A 14,785-nucleotide genomic window follows, 5' to 3' on the forward strand; every position below is an offset into this window, starting at 1 on the left:
AGATTAAAGATAATATAAATGATTTGCTTTATTGTAATCAGTCCACTTACAGGAATTTATCTGCTTCTTAAATTATAAATAGTAGAATCCCTCTAGGCATGTCTAAACAGATAAATCTAGATTATGGTACCAGAGTGCAAAAAAATCTTATGAGATCTGATCTTCTACCAAATGCCGTTCCTATTTTTATTTTTGCGTACAAGAAGCTTCCGCGAGGAACAACTGAGACATATTAAAAGGTTTCGTGAAGATTAAAAGATTATGCAAATATACAGCATGTACTGATTCTAGTGACTCCGTGGATCTACCAACACCATCAGGGCTTTCCTCTTCAGGGCCACACCACAGACGCCAAACTGCGGAGGGACACTCACAAAGGAGCACTTGCAATCGGCATCTTTTTAAACACTTGGGTTTGAGAGACTTCAGGTAGTTTTATTTTTTTTAAATCTCTAATTTCTACAAGTTTATTAAAATCTTACAAAATTCCAGTGAGTCCCAAAAGGTTCCCTTTAAAGGTATTCGCTATAACAGTACAGCTCCTATGTATGAGAACATATTGACACCCAGCCATGTACTGTTTATATTGCTTCCCCCCCTCAGAAAACAGCCCCTCTACTTCCTCTCTTTAAAAATTCTAGCTATCTGTTGTTCAAGAAGGTCAGAATAATATGAAACGTTGCAGGCACTTAACTATTTATTAATATACAGTGTAGAGAAAGGCTGGAATATTACAGTGCTTTAAACCTTAGATTTCACTGGGAGACGGAGTGAAAAGCATTCTGACACCAAATTACAACTTTCAATGAAAATGGCAAACCAGTCCTCATAAGATTAGTATTCCCAACCAGAGGCATTTCCTAGGATAGCGTTAATGTGGTTATCCAATACACAGTGCCTACAGACATTTCTCATGTCTATGCTTTTTGTACAAGAGTAAAACTAACCTTAATAGTACAGTCTAGACTAGAGGCAGTTTCCAGTGAAGCGAGCTAGGGGCATGGCCCTCAGAGGACTGTTGACTCTAGACATATTGGAAGGTAGTAGTATAGCTACTAGAATCTAGGAGTAGGAGCTGCAGATGACAAGGAATTGCCACAATGTAGTGTAAGAACAAAGGCTTTGCCCAGTGTCATCAAATCTGTGTTACAGTAAATAATGGAATCTGTCTGTATGAGGAGACAAGACATTGTCTCCTCCCTTAAGAGTTAAAGCAAACTGACAGGTCAATCACCTGCCCAAGGGACTAACTAGCTTAAGGTATGCTGAATAGACAAGCAACAACTCACTCTGTAAGGAGATGATATCTTTGTCTTTCTAGAATTTCACTCCCCTTACACAGTCCCTGAGCTACCATAGGGTTCACCTGGGGCTGCCCACCTTCTGGTCTTTGTCTTTTCCCCCTGCTCTCTGGTCTCCCTTCCCTGTGTCTCTCAGACACTGGCAAGAAATGACTATGCCTTCTCTGCTACTCTGGGCTTTTTCACTCTTTCTCTAAAGTTCTTCAACCTGCCATGTGGCTTGGGCTTGTCTGCCATACAGCTGACCTCTGTCACCTTAACTTAAAGGGCATGGTGTTCTCCCTCTCTCTTTTCCATTTCTCTCTCTTTCCCTCTCATCCCCTCTACTCCCTTTCTTACACTCTCTTCTCCTCCCCTTCCCTCTCCTCTTCTCCCCTCTATTCTTTTTTCTCCCCTTCCCTTCCCTTCCCTTCCCCTTCTTTTCCCTTCCCTTCTTCCCCAATTTCCATAGTATCATTCGATAAGCACAAAGTGCTCCCTGCAAATTCAGTAATACTTGGTTCATTGTTATAAACCAAGTTTCTTTTGTCTTTATTTAGCCTGGGAGCACCATTTTGCCATTATAGTAGGTAATAATGACACACATTGGCATAAATATTAGAAAAAACAGCTTTCTCTTATGCTGTTGGTGTAATAAAATGAATTCATATAATTTTATGGGATAATTATGTAAATTTTTCAAATATGCACATACTTGCATTTCTACCACTATGATGTGCTTCTTAAGACTGTCTTGAAAAAAAAAAGACTGTCTTGATGAATACATAGTCACAGTGGGACTTGGAATTTTTTATGCAACACTGTTTTTAATAAGAAAATGCTGGAAACAAATGTTTATTCTTAGGAATAATTTTAAATACACACTCATAATAAGAAAGGATATGAATGGCAAAAGTATATGTTCTAATGAGGAAAGATGGATAAGTTATATTGTAGGCTACAGGTAATTCAAGGGTTACTTTTTTGAGTTTGTAATTGAGTGCACATTTACACTATATATAATATGCATATATATATATATAATTTTTAGTATAAAACTATCAATGCAAAGGGATCCCAGGATTAAAACTCTCCTCTCTAGGAAGAAACTTACAGCTGTGCAGAGACAAGGCCATGTCAGTGAAGGGGTGACTACACCTGACAGGAATGGCTTAGATGACCATTATCCTTCGTCTTTTCAAGGTGTGGATTGTGAACCCAAGTTCTGTCACAGGAGTAGTAGGTTACAAGTGTAAATATAGGATGGAATTATACAGTCTTATGATATTCACATGTCTTTCACTCTTGGACAATTGTGAAAGTCAAGATGTAATGACATCACAGAATACGTGCACACACACACACACACACACACACACACACACACTCCCCACAAATGTTCACAAGTCCTCTCTTCTGCGAGTTATATGAGTGATTTGTTTTCAGTAGTTTTAACTCATATTTCTTTAAAGGGAGCTAGAAGTCTAAACACAGAAAGAGCCACCAGAGGGGACAGTCACTATACCTGAGTGGTGTGTTAGCTTAATGAATGACAGTTTGGAAGAGTGCTAACACTGCCATGATTTATTACAACAGTTTTGATCTAAATCCCAATGAATGATCATAGCTTTAAAGAGAATCGTATCTCTCCTTTGGGCCCCTCCCTCAGAGCTTAGGGATCCCTGTGGACACCTTGGAAAATGGGGAGAAAAGATTGTAATAGTCACACAGGATGGAGTGCACCGGGAGAACCCACTGAATTAACTAAGCAGGGCTTTTAGGGCCTCACAAAGACTGAAGGAGCAAGCATGAGGTCTGCATAGGACTGCACCGGGCCCTCTGCATATATGGTACAGATATTAGCTTGGTGTTCTTGTGGGACTCCTAACAGCGGGAGCAGGTGTGTTTCCGACTCTTTTTCCTAGTCTTGGGACTCTTTTCCTTCTACTGGGTTGCCTTGTTCAGCCTCAATATGAGGGCTTTTAATATATCTTATTTTTATATTGTTTTGTTACATTTGGTTGTTGTCTTTTGTAAGTCTGCTGTTCTCTGAAGGGGAAGTAGTGGGAGTGAATCCCAGGGAGAAGGGAGGTGGGGTGAGCTGGGCAGTGTGGAGTGAGGGGAAACTGTAGTCAGATGTACTGTATGTGAGAAGAATCTATTTTCAATTAAAAAATATCCTTATGTGGACACAGCTTAATTAGTGTTTGTGGACTTAGCTTAATCCTATTGTTCAATAACTGAACGTATATCTATGGGAACGTTCAATTTCTATTCAAAAGTTATCTAAATTTTCATGAACTCCTTTTTATATTTGTTTACTTGGATCTAGCAGCTTGTATAGGTTTTGTTAAAGGAGCTCAACATTAAAGATTAAAAATATTGAAAAAATATGGAAATCATCTGCAGTTTGAAGCTCACTCTTGCAAAGACTTAGAAGTCTTTTCTCTTATTGTCAAAGGTACAGGCGATCCTTTCATGCACTGTCACCATTTTTAAATGTTTAAATGCTGGGGTTCACAGATAGAACCAACGGGGTCACCAGTTTCTCATTTCTAGACTCAAGAGATACTTAATATTAATAAGTTCCTATCTGAGGAAGGGCTTGCATATTGTCAGTGGAGAATATGTTGCTGTTCAGATATTTTAGCAGTTAACTCTTATCAGGGGAGACGGAATATTTGAAACAGTATAACCAAGAAGAGCTAAAGTAATAGAACTGAAATAATTCAGTTATTACTCATTTATATTGTATCTCAAAGATATCAAGCATCTGATGTGAAGCCTGGGATATCCCTACCGTGCAAGATGACAGTGACTGTAAAAGGTTCCAGAGCATCCTCACACCTCAGACAAGGCTCTTCCCTCACTCAAGGTCATAACCATCATCACTAATTATGTTTAAATTTGTGACTTAACTTATACCTTGTCTTATTTTTCTAGAAACTTAATATTTATTTTTATTAAATTTCTATTTTATTTTCTCTGTTTTAGTTAACCATTCTAGTTAAACCACACACTAGATAATAGCAGACATATATATTGTATTTTGCCATAATTAAATGCTGTGACATATTCACTAACATTTTCAAAGCTAGGATCGGCCCAAGCACACACATGCACATGAGCTGGATTTGATCGCACATATTCTAGTGCATATGATTTGGGGCTTTGGAAATCCTGTTTCAACATTTGTCTTTTTGTTTGACTTTTTAGCACAGAAGGTGGGAACAAGAGAGAAGATTTTCTTCCAAATCAATTGGGATTTTCCTGTTTTAATTGCCAAGAATGGATGCCTTATAATGTATGCTATTTGCCATTACAGAGTTGAGCTCTTCTGTCATTACGTTCCCCATTTATCTTTCAGGAGGCTAGGACACAGAGGGATCAAACATCCAAAGAAAGACCACATGACCTTTCTTGTTGCCTCATGCATTACTATGGTTTTATTATCAAATTAATTAAAGTTCCAAATTGATTACCGGGGACTCATTAGACACTATGTGTTCTGGGGTTGCCCAAAATTATACAAAGGAAGTTATCACCCAGTACTAGAGTTGAAAAGTTGCAACAGAGAATGGCATACAAATTTTATGTAAGTACATTCAGTAAATAGAATAGGTTCAAGTTTGGGAAAGACCCCACGACTCTCTGCACTAATAATAATTTGTAATTATTTATTATAATTTATAATTATTAATAATTTCTGAAAGCAGAACTTTAGAGAAAATTTCAAGATCATCAAGGAAAAATACTTCATCCTGTTCAAGGGTTTTTTTTTTTTTCTTTTCTTTTTTTCGGAGCTGGGGACCAAACCCAGGGCCTTGCGCTTGCTAGGCAAGCGCTCTACACTGAGCTAAATCCCCAATCCCCTGGTTAAGGGTTGTTAAGAGATCATGGTGGCCTACTGATCTTTTCAATCAAGTGTCCAAATCTCTGGGGAGGTATGGTAAAGGAAGACTGAAAGGAGGAAGAGAAGTGGATTTCCAAAGCTTCATCGTTACACATGGTCAGGACCAGTCTAGGCAAGGAGCAATGTCAGCACCAAGGCTGTGATGGTAGGCGATGAGCTCACTTCTGCTCAGATTATTGCAAAATGAGATATAATGATAGAATAAAAGATCAGACATTAGTTAAAGAAGAGTCAAGAGAAAAAGAAAGTTGTGCTTTAGATAAAGGCAAGAACTAGCTTCAAGTCCTACTTATAGATCTATAACTTATGCCAATGTCTTATAATTTTTAGATCTCATTTTAAATGCTCCAATGGCATAATAAAACTATAGGATATCTAAAGATACCAAGTATTAAAGTACTACCATATATGTCAAAGTAGTGTGTACTTAGTAATTTGTAATACTTAATATTAATACTAGAAATTTGGTAGGAGATAGAAGTGTGATTAGAGTAGAGAACTAGATAATTTCATTTAGTTGCTGACTAGTTAGTTTAGCTTGTTAGCTAGTAAGAAATAAGAGTCTAGACAAGGGTGATACCCATGTGAAACTTACTTCTTGAACTCCTAAGAATAAGTCCATAAAGTGCCTTGTTTTCAGTGCTGTCTCGTCCCCTACCATTTGCTCATTTTCAAAGGATTCCTACAAGCTCAAAGGGCTGCTTGGCATCAACTCAAGTTCACAATTAAATCTCTTCCCCGGTCTGTTTCAGATAAACGCAAAGCTGCTCTTTTCCTCTCTACAAGCAGTGTCCTCCATCCTGGTCAGAGGTTGCTAAGAGGTCTTGGTCGCCTACTGACCTCTCTTCACCCCTATGAGTGTCATTATTTATTTCTCTGCTGCTTGTTTTATCTGTAGGTCAATCAATCACTGTTACAGTATCTCATGACCCAGGGTGTGGTCATCACTCTCCTACTATATACAACTTAATAATATCCTTCAGTATGCTTTCCTACTAGAGCATTCCCAGGAGTTTTCTTACCAATAGGTGTTTGCTTTCCTTCAATGGCAAATAATAACATTTGAATATCTGAACTTAATATATAGAAGAAAATCCCTATTCAATGTGTCCACATGGTTCATGTACCTGCAGAGGAGTGTGGGGGTAATGTGACTGGGTCTTGGATTCTGGTTATTCCTTGTCCTGATCCACTGACTCCTGATTAGGGACAGAGGGGTCTGGCTATCTACTGGTAAGGGGAAACTTCACAACATCACTTTTTTTGTCTTTTAATTCTTTAATTACTCATTATTTTTGGTTTATATGATGGTGTCCATGTAGATTTTAGACGTAGGCACTTACAGTATCCCATTCCTATACTCATCCCTTCCTATTCATCAGAGAAAAGCAAACATATTCATATTCAAACCTTCCTCTAAGTTGTTTGCACATCATTTGACTTGGGGAGCCTGTGACCCCTTCCTCTTGCTTCCCTTTTTTTCCTAGGCTTTTCTTTCTCTCCTTTTTCCTTTGTTCCATTGCCTCTTTCCTTCCTTTGTTCCTTCCTTCTTTTTCCCTTTTTTATGTTTTGACAGTGGCTTTTCTACTCTGGCCTTGGCTGATCTATAGCTGAGGATGACTGTGGTGCTCTGATATATGTGCATTGGCATCTCAGATTCTAAGATTAGACTTATGCCTCAGTATGCCTGAATACTCTCTTTCAACTTCTAAGATTGGACCCATGCTCAATAGATCCTTTCTCTATTTATAGAAGAGCTGAGGGGTTTTTTGTTTGTGTGTTTCCCCTTGTTTCATTCTTAGGAACTCTGTGTGATAACTCTTCCCCTTCCTTCCTAGATACTCTAGGAAATGTGCAACCTGGAGGAAACTCTAATCAGAAGTGGACGGTAGTCTCACATATGCCTGCAATAAAGAGGCACGTTTCAGTGAGTTCATACAAGTGTGTTTACCATTGTCTGCTGTTCTTGGGTGGCCACTAATTTTCCTTTACACTGGCAGCACAAACAAAAGGTCTATAAAATATAATGGTGTTCAAGGACTGTGGACCATCTACGAGACACTCGCTGCTCTATTATCTTCTGCAAAGACTATGGAGTCTCAGGCCAAGAAAATGTGATTGGCTCACAGTTTCTCTGACTTCATTACTGAACAAGAAATACTGTAGCAGTAGGGGTGTTTTCAGTTGATGTCAGGTTATGTCACTGCACCATCAAGAAGTGTGGCTGTAGACTCAGGATGATTAGAATTAACTAACTCACTTTGATAATGTAATACTTTGGGGTATTTTATAAACTGTGATAATTAGAATGAGTTTTAGAGAAACCTGAGATGCCCCACCCACTTCTTAAGCAATCAGACCATCTGGTAAACCTGGGAAAGGTTAGCATGCTAGACTTGCACAGAAGGTGGACTGATTTGTTCAATCCAAACTAGAAAATTGTGATAGAGTTCACTTACATTTCTGGAAGTTTTCAGCAATTGGCTTCAGATAGCTCACTCAGAATCCGAGGTATCTATTTTTATTTATAAGCAACTTTACAACATGATTTCGGAGAAAAATTCTACCCCATCTTGCTTTAGAGAAACATGGCCATTTCCTGAAAACAGCATAATTTCTAGATTTCTCTGTTTCATCTAAGCATTAAGAATTATTATTTACTTACTCTGTTGAGAAGATATTAGTAAAACAGAACACATAACATATCTTCACATGAAACACTCATATCAAAACCACCAGCAAAGATACATGAATAGGACACCACTTGCTATGTATTATGGCATAGACTATGATATTGGTGCTATAAATAAGTGAAATTAGATCAAATAATTATGGTAAATATCCAGTCAGTAGTTGAAAAATGTTTGCTGGATGAACTCCTGAGAATTGTTTGTGGTCATCAGTAAGCATAATTTCCACACCACTAGCCAATAGCTCTTTAGAACTCTCTGCTTTGCCTACAAAGCCATTTCTATTTAACAGTTCCATCCCAACCATAAAAGATTCAAGAGAAAAAAAAGCGAGGGAGGAGAAAGGAGTCTAGTTTACAGCCAAATCATATGGGAGAAAGTTGTCCAAAATATTCTCAGAGATTTTGTTCTGACAATTTGTTCCTTTCTTGCATCTCGCCAGGGCCTCCCTTGTTCATTGACAGACTATTATGTTCAGAATGGTTACTGAAAACTTTCAGCACTCAGAAATGCTTGTGAGACATATAAAATGTCTTTATTCAGACCAGAACATATAATACCTGCCAAATTTGTAGGTTTGAAACCACTTTCAATAGGAATTAAAAGGCCTCCTTCCTTGTTGAAATAGGACTATCAATAGACAACTTGTCCGCTTGGGAGAAATAGCAGGTTCTTGTCTCTGATGTTGCAATTTAGTTTAAAATCACTTTGTGATGACAGGGTACATAAAGATGACAAAACTCTAAAGATGACAGTCTAATTTTCAAAGATGACCGATCATCGATAAAAGATTAAATAACGTAAACATTTGAAACGCCAGATTATCAGGTGGTGGGCACACTTCCAGCATTTCAGGATGCAGAGACACTGCTGATAAGACAGACTGATACTTCTGACATTCCTTCCGTATGCTATGCAAAAATTATCCTTTCCCAAGAGATGCGAATGAATGGTAATTGCTTTTCACTTACAAGTTATGTACTTGTCTCCATTCTAATGCAATATATTAAATGATACCAAAAGACAGGCACAGAGTGGTCAAAGCCAGTTTTCTACCAAGATCCATGTCTGATTTTGGAATGTTCTTCTCAACCATAGCCAGTTCTTAAGTTTTAATAGCAATTTTTATATACTTACAAGAATGATTAGACACGCTGGCCCTATGAAGCTCCAGATAAAGTTGTTTTCAGTGCTCAACCAACATCTGAAAAATGAGTAAGAGATAAAGTCAGTGAGTACACTGCATGGACTAGAGCAAAACGACATTTTCAAAGACACACAGAGCATTCAATAGCGTCTTTCAAATGCTCACAACATCTGTTGGACTTACACTTTGGTGGTACCGTAATATCTGTATCCCAAAGAGGCCGAGAATCCAACAACTACAGCCGGGCTAAGATAGCCAAAGATATAGAAGTTCTTGTGTAAAAACCCCTTGTTATAGATGAGCCCAACAACGATGAGGTATAGGTAGATGCCTTCAATGCACATCCAGGCAAAGGCAGCTAAGAAGAAGTAATGGAGCAGGCCAGCGATGATAGAGCAGACCAGCTAGAAGGCAAATGGGAGAAGAAACCATAAGCAACATTCTCCTTAGAGTTATCATATCATCTCTCAACGTTTTTCATGAGGGATGTCGCTTTATACCAGGACTGATCACACTAATATATTCATGTTTCCGCAGCCTTGTTTGTAAGAAGCTCTACTTGACGCTGGTTTAAAGGAGCTGCACTTCATTGTCAGTGGGAGGTGCCAACTGATCTCCTGACAGAATTAACCTTACTGACTTGCCTTGAGATCTGTTGTTTTTTATGCATTAATGTTCTGAGATAAACTGGGGGCTCTTTACCCAAATTTTTTCTCAGTGACGGTGGATGGTTTAAACTGACTTCCGTCTGGATATCGTGGCCCTTTCAAAGAATGTAAATTCTTAAATCATATGAAGCAAAGGGAACTTCTTGATTAAGTGGCAAAACTGAAGATGTACATTTGAGTAGTACGTTTTACCACAATATACTTTGTAGAATTTCTTCTGGTTTTAAGACTACTATGTAAATTTGAAATGTGTTTTTGTTAAAGACTTTCCATGAGTATTTATTTATTACTTAGAACTGCAATTATATTTAAATTTGCTTTCTATTTCCTAAAGAGAAGCTTTATGTGTGTGTTTGCTTGTCTACTTGTCTGTACGCGTACCATATGTACCATATGTCCTTGAAATCCAGAAGATGGGTATTAGATTCCTGGAGATTGGGCTTAATGGGTGGTTGCGAGCCACCAAATGTGGGTGCTGGGAACTGAACTCTGGTCTTTGGTGAGAGCAGCAAGTGTTCTTAAGCACTGAGACATCTCTTCATGCCCTGGAGTTAGGCTTACAAGAACTAATAGAAAAAATAGTCATGCCCTGAGTAGTAAAATTAGTAGTATATATTACTGGAAGGGTCATACAATATACATAATATTCCCCTTACTAAAGCAATGTAGGTAATGGAGAGACGGCTAGATGCTTAAGAAGACTGGCTACTGCAGAGGACCAGGCATGGTCCCCAGCACCCTTGGTGGCTCACAATCGTCTGTCACTATAGTTCCAAGGGATCCAGTGGTCTTTTCTGAACTCTGCCTGCAATAGGTATTCAAGCGATATGCAGACATACATGCAGGCAAAACACTCATAAAGTAAATAAACCTAGAATATTAAAACAAGACGATTCAAGAATGAGGAGAGTACATGTTAAAATACAGGATAAAGTGGGGAAAGAGAAATTTCTGAAATTTGAAATTTGGAGGTCACTTATGAAGAAACTGGCATTGAATTAGAGTTAAAAATGGGTGGGTTTCACAGGAAAGAGTTGACCAAACACTCTATGTGGGAGCTGTAGAGCAAAAACCAAGGGAAAGACAAGATAACATACATGCACACCAGAGGGCAGAAGGGTGTCTAGAATGCAGAGGTGACATGAATTCTGCCACAAAGCCTGGACACAGTTTGTATCAAAAAAGGGTGTTCCATGTTACCTAGTTGAGAGTGACATAATGACTGGTTACTAGCTTCAGTCCTTGGGAGATTTCTAAGGGGGACCGAAGTGCACAGTCCCTTTCCTGGCTTTTGCCCCAAGAATACATTTCTCCAGCCAGTGCACGGCAGGCGTTTAGGATTCTAGCTGCTACTGTTGCATATGAACTTCCAAGCTGTACACACCCTCAGCCAGGGCTGCTGCCGGCCATTGGCTTGCAGATACCTTAGTTAAGGACCCTTCAGAGGACTCTACGGCACCTGGGATGGGCTTCTTAGAAATGCACTCTTCTTCCTTCCCTTCACTTAGAGTTGGACTTGTTGGCTGCCTCTTCCAGTCTGCAACTCCAATTTCTCTCAGGAGCATGTCCTTTAATATGTATATGTTTAACCTTTCTGCATATCCGACTTCTCTGAGGGTGTAGATTAATAAAATATGAAACTCTGATGAGGTCCTGGGTCACATTACCTGTTTTTGTGATTACTCTCTCTGGTGGTTTGGCCCATGGGAAGTGATATTACCAGGAGGTATGGCATTATCGGAAGATGTGTGGCCTTTTTAGAGGAAGTGTGTCACTATGATCAAGCTCTGCCCAATGTCGACTAGAGCCTCCTCCTGGCTGCCCGTGGAAGCCAGTCTCATCCTGGCTGTCTTTGGATCAAGATGTAGAACTTTCAGCTCCTCCTCCAGTTCCACGCCTGCCTGGGTGCTGCCATGCCTACTGCCGTGATGATAATGGACTGAACCACTGAGATGGGCAGCCAGCCCCAGTGAAATGTTTTTTTGTAAGAGTTGCTTTGGTCATGGTGTCTGTTCACAGTCATGACGCTTTCACTAAGACTCTCTCAATCCTTAAACAAACTTTGTTTCCATCCCTCTTCAGTCCTTGCTCACTGCTTACGGAAATACAGGTATTTCTTTGATATAAAACTTTGGTTTTTCTAATCATTTAAATAATGAAGGATATCTTTTGGTGTAATGGATTTGTTTAGATGTGTCAGCACTATCAAACATAGAGAAGATAACTTAACAATTATCTAGCATGTCTGCCACACTCAGATCTTTATCACGGCGTTTGTTCATGTGACATGGTCCATTGGAAAACACAGGAGAAAAGAGTTAAAGCACAGTGGGGGCCGGGATGCAAACCTTGTTTGTGTTTATGTTGATGCCGATAAGAAAAACTAGTTGTGCAAGAAAGAGGCTGCAGCAGAGATTCTTGTGGATTGTGGTCCTGGTGCTCTGAATCTCACTGAAGAACCAGAAGGTGAAAATGCATATGGCGAGGCAGATCAGGGAGATGATTATTCCGAGCTGAGTGATCCTCGTCAGGATATTATAATCTTTAACTCCCTAAGGACAAACAGTGACCCAGTTGTTAAGAGGAAGACTTAGTGACTTATCGAAGGGACTACAATCCCCCGTGAACTTCTCAGGGAAGCATTAATCAAAGTGTTCATACAACGTAAAAATAAAAATGTACATTTAGATGAGGAAAACCTGTACTTAGTATCCAGAGAAATCGGATATAAATCATGTAGAAGGCTAACAGAACTATAATTAGTGATTTTCTTTTCTAAGCATAGTATATATTAGTACATGCCTGAATAATGTTATCACCATCAGTTGCATGATATTGAAAAGGTAATTCATCATTGTAATGGGAAAGTGGTTAATTAAAACAGATTTATCAGTGGTGAGTCCAAGGCTTGTGTCTATGAGGTGATTCGTCTAAAACACATTAAACAAAGTTGAAAGAAAAACGGGGCATGAGGAGGGCCAAAGAGCGCGGTTGAGAGTGACATGGAGAGGAGTTGTTCATTTTCACGTGAAGAATCGGAGCTTACCCTGTTTCACACAGTGGGAAGGATGGCCTTTATACTACTTCAATCAAATGTATTACGGCACTTAATAGACTTTATCATTGTAAGTACTAATGGAATGAAGTTAGTGACCTGGTGCAGAAGCTTAGGACAGCAAACTGATGAAGATTGCAACACAGAGATACAAAGGAGGAAATTATGTAACAGCAACAACAATAAATAATAATAATAATAATAATAGTGATAATAATAATATCCAATGAAATAGTACTGAAGCAAAACATATATTACAAGGATATTTATTTTTTTTGTATTTGAAAATCTTTGAGGTTTTATGTTCTTATAGATTATTAGTTTAAAAAATGTGCCAAATATTATTAGGTATCAAAATGAACCTATAAAGAGAATGATCTCTTTACAATGTACAAAATCCAGAGCAATGAAAAGATATTATGTCTTTCATGCAACCTAATGGAGGTTATGGGTTAAGTAAGTTCTTGATAGGAAATAACCTAAAAGTGCCATATTACACATATCCTAGAAGAGACGGAAAGAATTAGGACCAAAGCAAACCAAACCAAACTAAAGAAAATCAAGACAAACTAAGCAAAATCAAACCAAACTAAACCAAACCAAACCAAACCAGACCACAGACTTTTCAGTTACATTAAACATATTGTTGAGCACCAAGGAAATAAGTAAAAGGATCATTTTTTTCAATGGTACAGGGTGAGAAGAGAAAGGTTGAGGATGATGAAGTCTGCAGCTTTGTGAAGACAAGCAGACTCTTGACTTACAATGGAGGTACTGGGGGACATCAAAATCGCAAAGTGTGTCAGGTGACTACAGCGGCAGGAAGTATGGGTGTCGTTGGAGTATGTCAGCTCACAGCCCTCAGATGACCAGCTGCCATTGTTCATGTCATCGACTGAGTAGTTCCAAAAGGCGCACTGTGTCTGGTGCTTATCTGAGAGCTGAAAAACAGACGTCCCACTCATGAGAGAAAGAGGAAACCACCCAGAAGGACTGCTCTGCTTGTATTTAAAGCAGCATTGATAGGATTGGCATGACACTTAACACCAACACAGAACCAATGCTGATAAATGACCATGCTTGTCATTTTGTAGCAGACCTGAAGTGCAGATTGTAACGATGCTACCCTTTTTTCTATTTGGCTGGATTGTGATAATTTTTATCAAGTATCATCATGTCTATTTCAAACAGAAAGAGCATTACTGACATTCATCGTCTGCCTTTATTCAGCAAATGCTTAGTTTTTGTTTCAACCATTATATACAGTTATATACAAAGAATACATTATTGACCCAAACAGTGTGTATATACTATTGATCTTACATTCTACTTGCAAATAAAAAAATTATAAAACAAGAGAAGCAAATGAGAAAGAAGAAAAAAATGAAATAGAAAGTAGGCCAAAGAGGCTCTTCCTAAAAGAAGTCTGGTCAGGTGAGCATGTGAGCGTAGCACATTGGTTTGTGTGAGTATGAGTGTGTGTGCATGTGTGTGAATGTAAGTGAGTTTGACTGTGAGAGTGTGTGTGAGCATAAGTGTAAGAGTGTGGGTGTATGAGTATGAGAGTATGTGTGTATGTGAATGTGAGAGTGTGAGTACGAGTGTGAGAGTGTGTGAAGTGTGAGAGTGAGTGTTAGTGTGTGAGCGTGTGAGTGTATGTAAGTCTGAGAGTGAGTGTATGAGTGTAAGAGTATGTGTTTATGTGAATGTGAGAGTGAGTGTGAGTGAGTACAAGTGTGAGAGTGAGCATCAGTGTGTGAGTGTGAGAGTATGTGTGAGTGTGCATGTGAGTGAGTGTGAGAGTATGTGTGAGTGTGTATGTGAGTGAGTGAGTGTGAGAGTATGTGTGAGTCTGTATGTGTGTGTGAGAGTGTGTGTGATGTGTGTGAGTGTGTGTGAGTGAGTGTGAGTGTGATGTGTGTGTGAGTGTCTGTGTGTGAGTGTGTGTGTGAGTGAGTGAGTGTGAGAGTATGTGTGAGTCTGAGTGAGTGTGAGAGTATGTGTGAGTCTGTATGTGAGTCTGTATGTGAGT

At 38.9% G+C, this 14,785-nt stretch overlaps 1 protein-coding gene across 1 annotated transcript in view; it reads right to left on the reverse strand.

The window, feature by feature from the left end:
* Positions 1 to 287: 287 nt before the first annotated feature.
* The window catches only part of Adgrl4 (adhesion G protein-coupled receptor L4), a 104,831-nt gene continuing 90,333 nt past the window's right edge, over positions 288 to 14,785 (reverse strand). The window contains exons 13-17 of the mRNA XM_032896548.1: positions 13,518 to 13,694; positions 12,047 to 12,250; positions 9,214 to 9,434; positions 9,021 to 9,087; positions 288 to 356 (exon numbers count right to left, since the gene is read on the reverse strand). Coding sequence (XP_032752439.1) covers positions 288 to 356; positions 9,021 to 9,087; positions 9,214 to 9,434; positions 12,047 to 12,250; positions 13,518 to 13,694 — 738 coding nt within the window. The remainder of the gene's footprint in view (positions 357 to 9,020; positions 9,088 to 9,213; positions 9,435 to 12,046; positions 12,251 to 13,517; positions 13,695 to 14,785) is intronic.

The sequence above is a fragment of the Rattus rattus genome, chromosome 3 (genome assembly GCF_011064425.1).
Source record: "Rattus rattus isolate New Zealand chromosome 3, Rrattus_CSIRO_v1, whole genome shotgun sequence".
Classification (NCBI taxonomy): domain Eukaryota; kingdom Metazoa; phylum Chordata; class Mammalia; order Rodentia; family Muridae; genus Rattus; species Rattus rattus.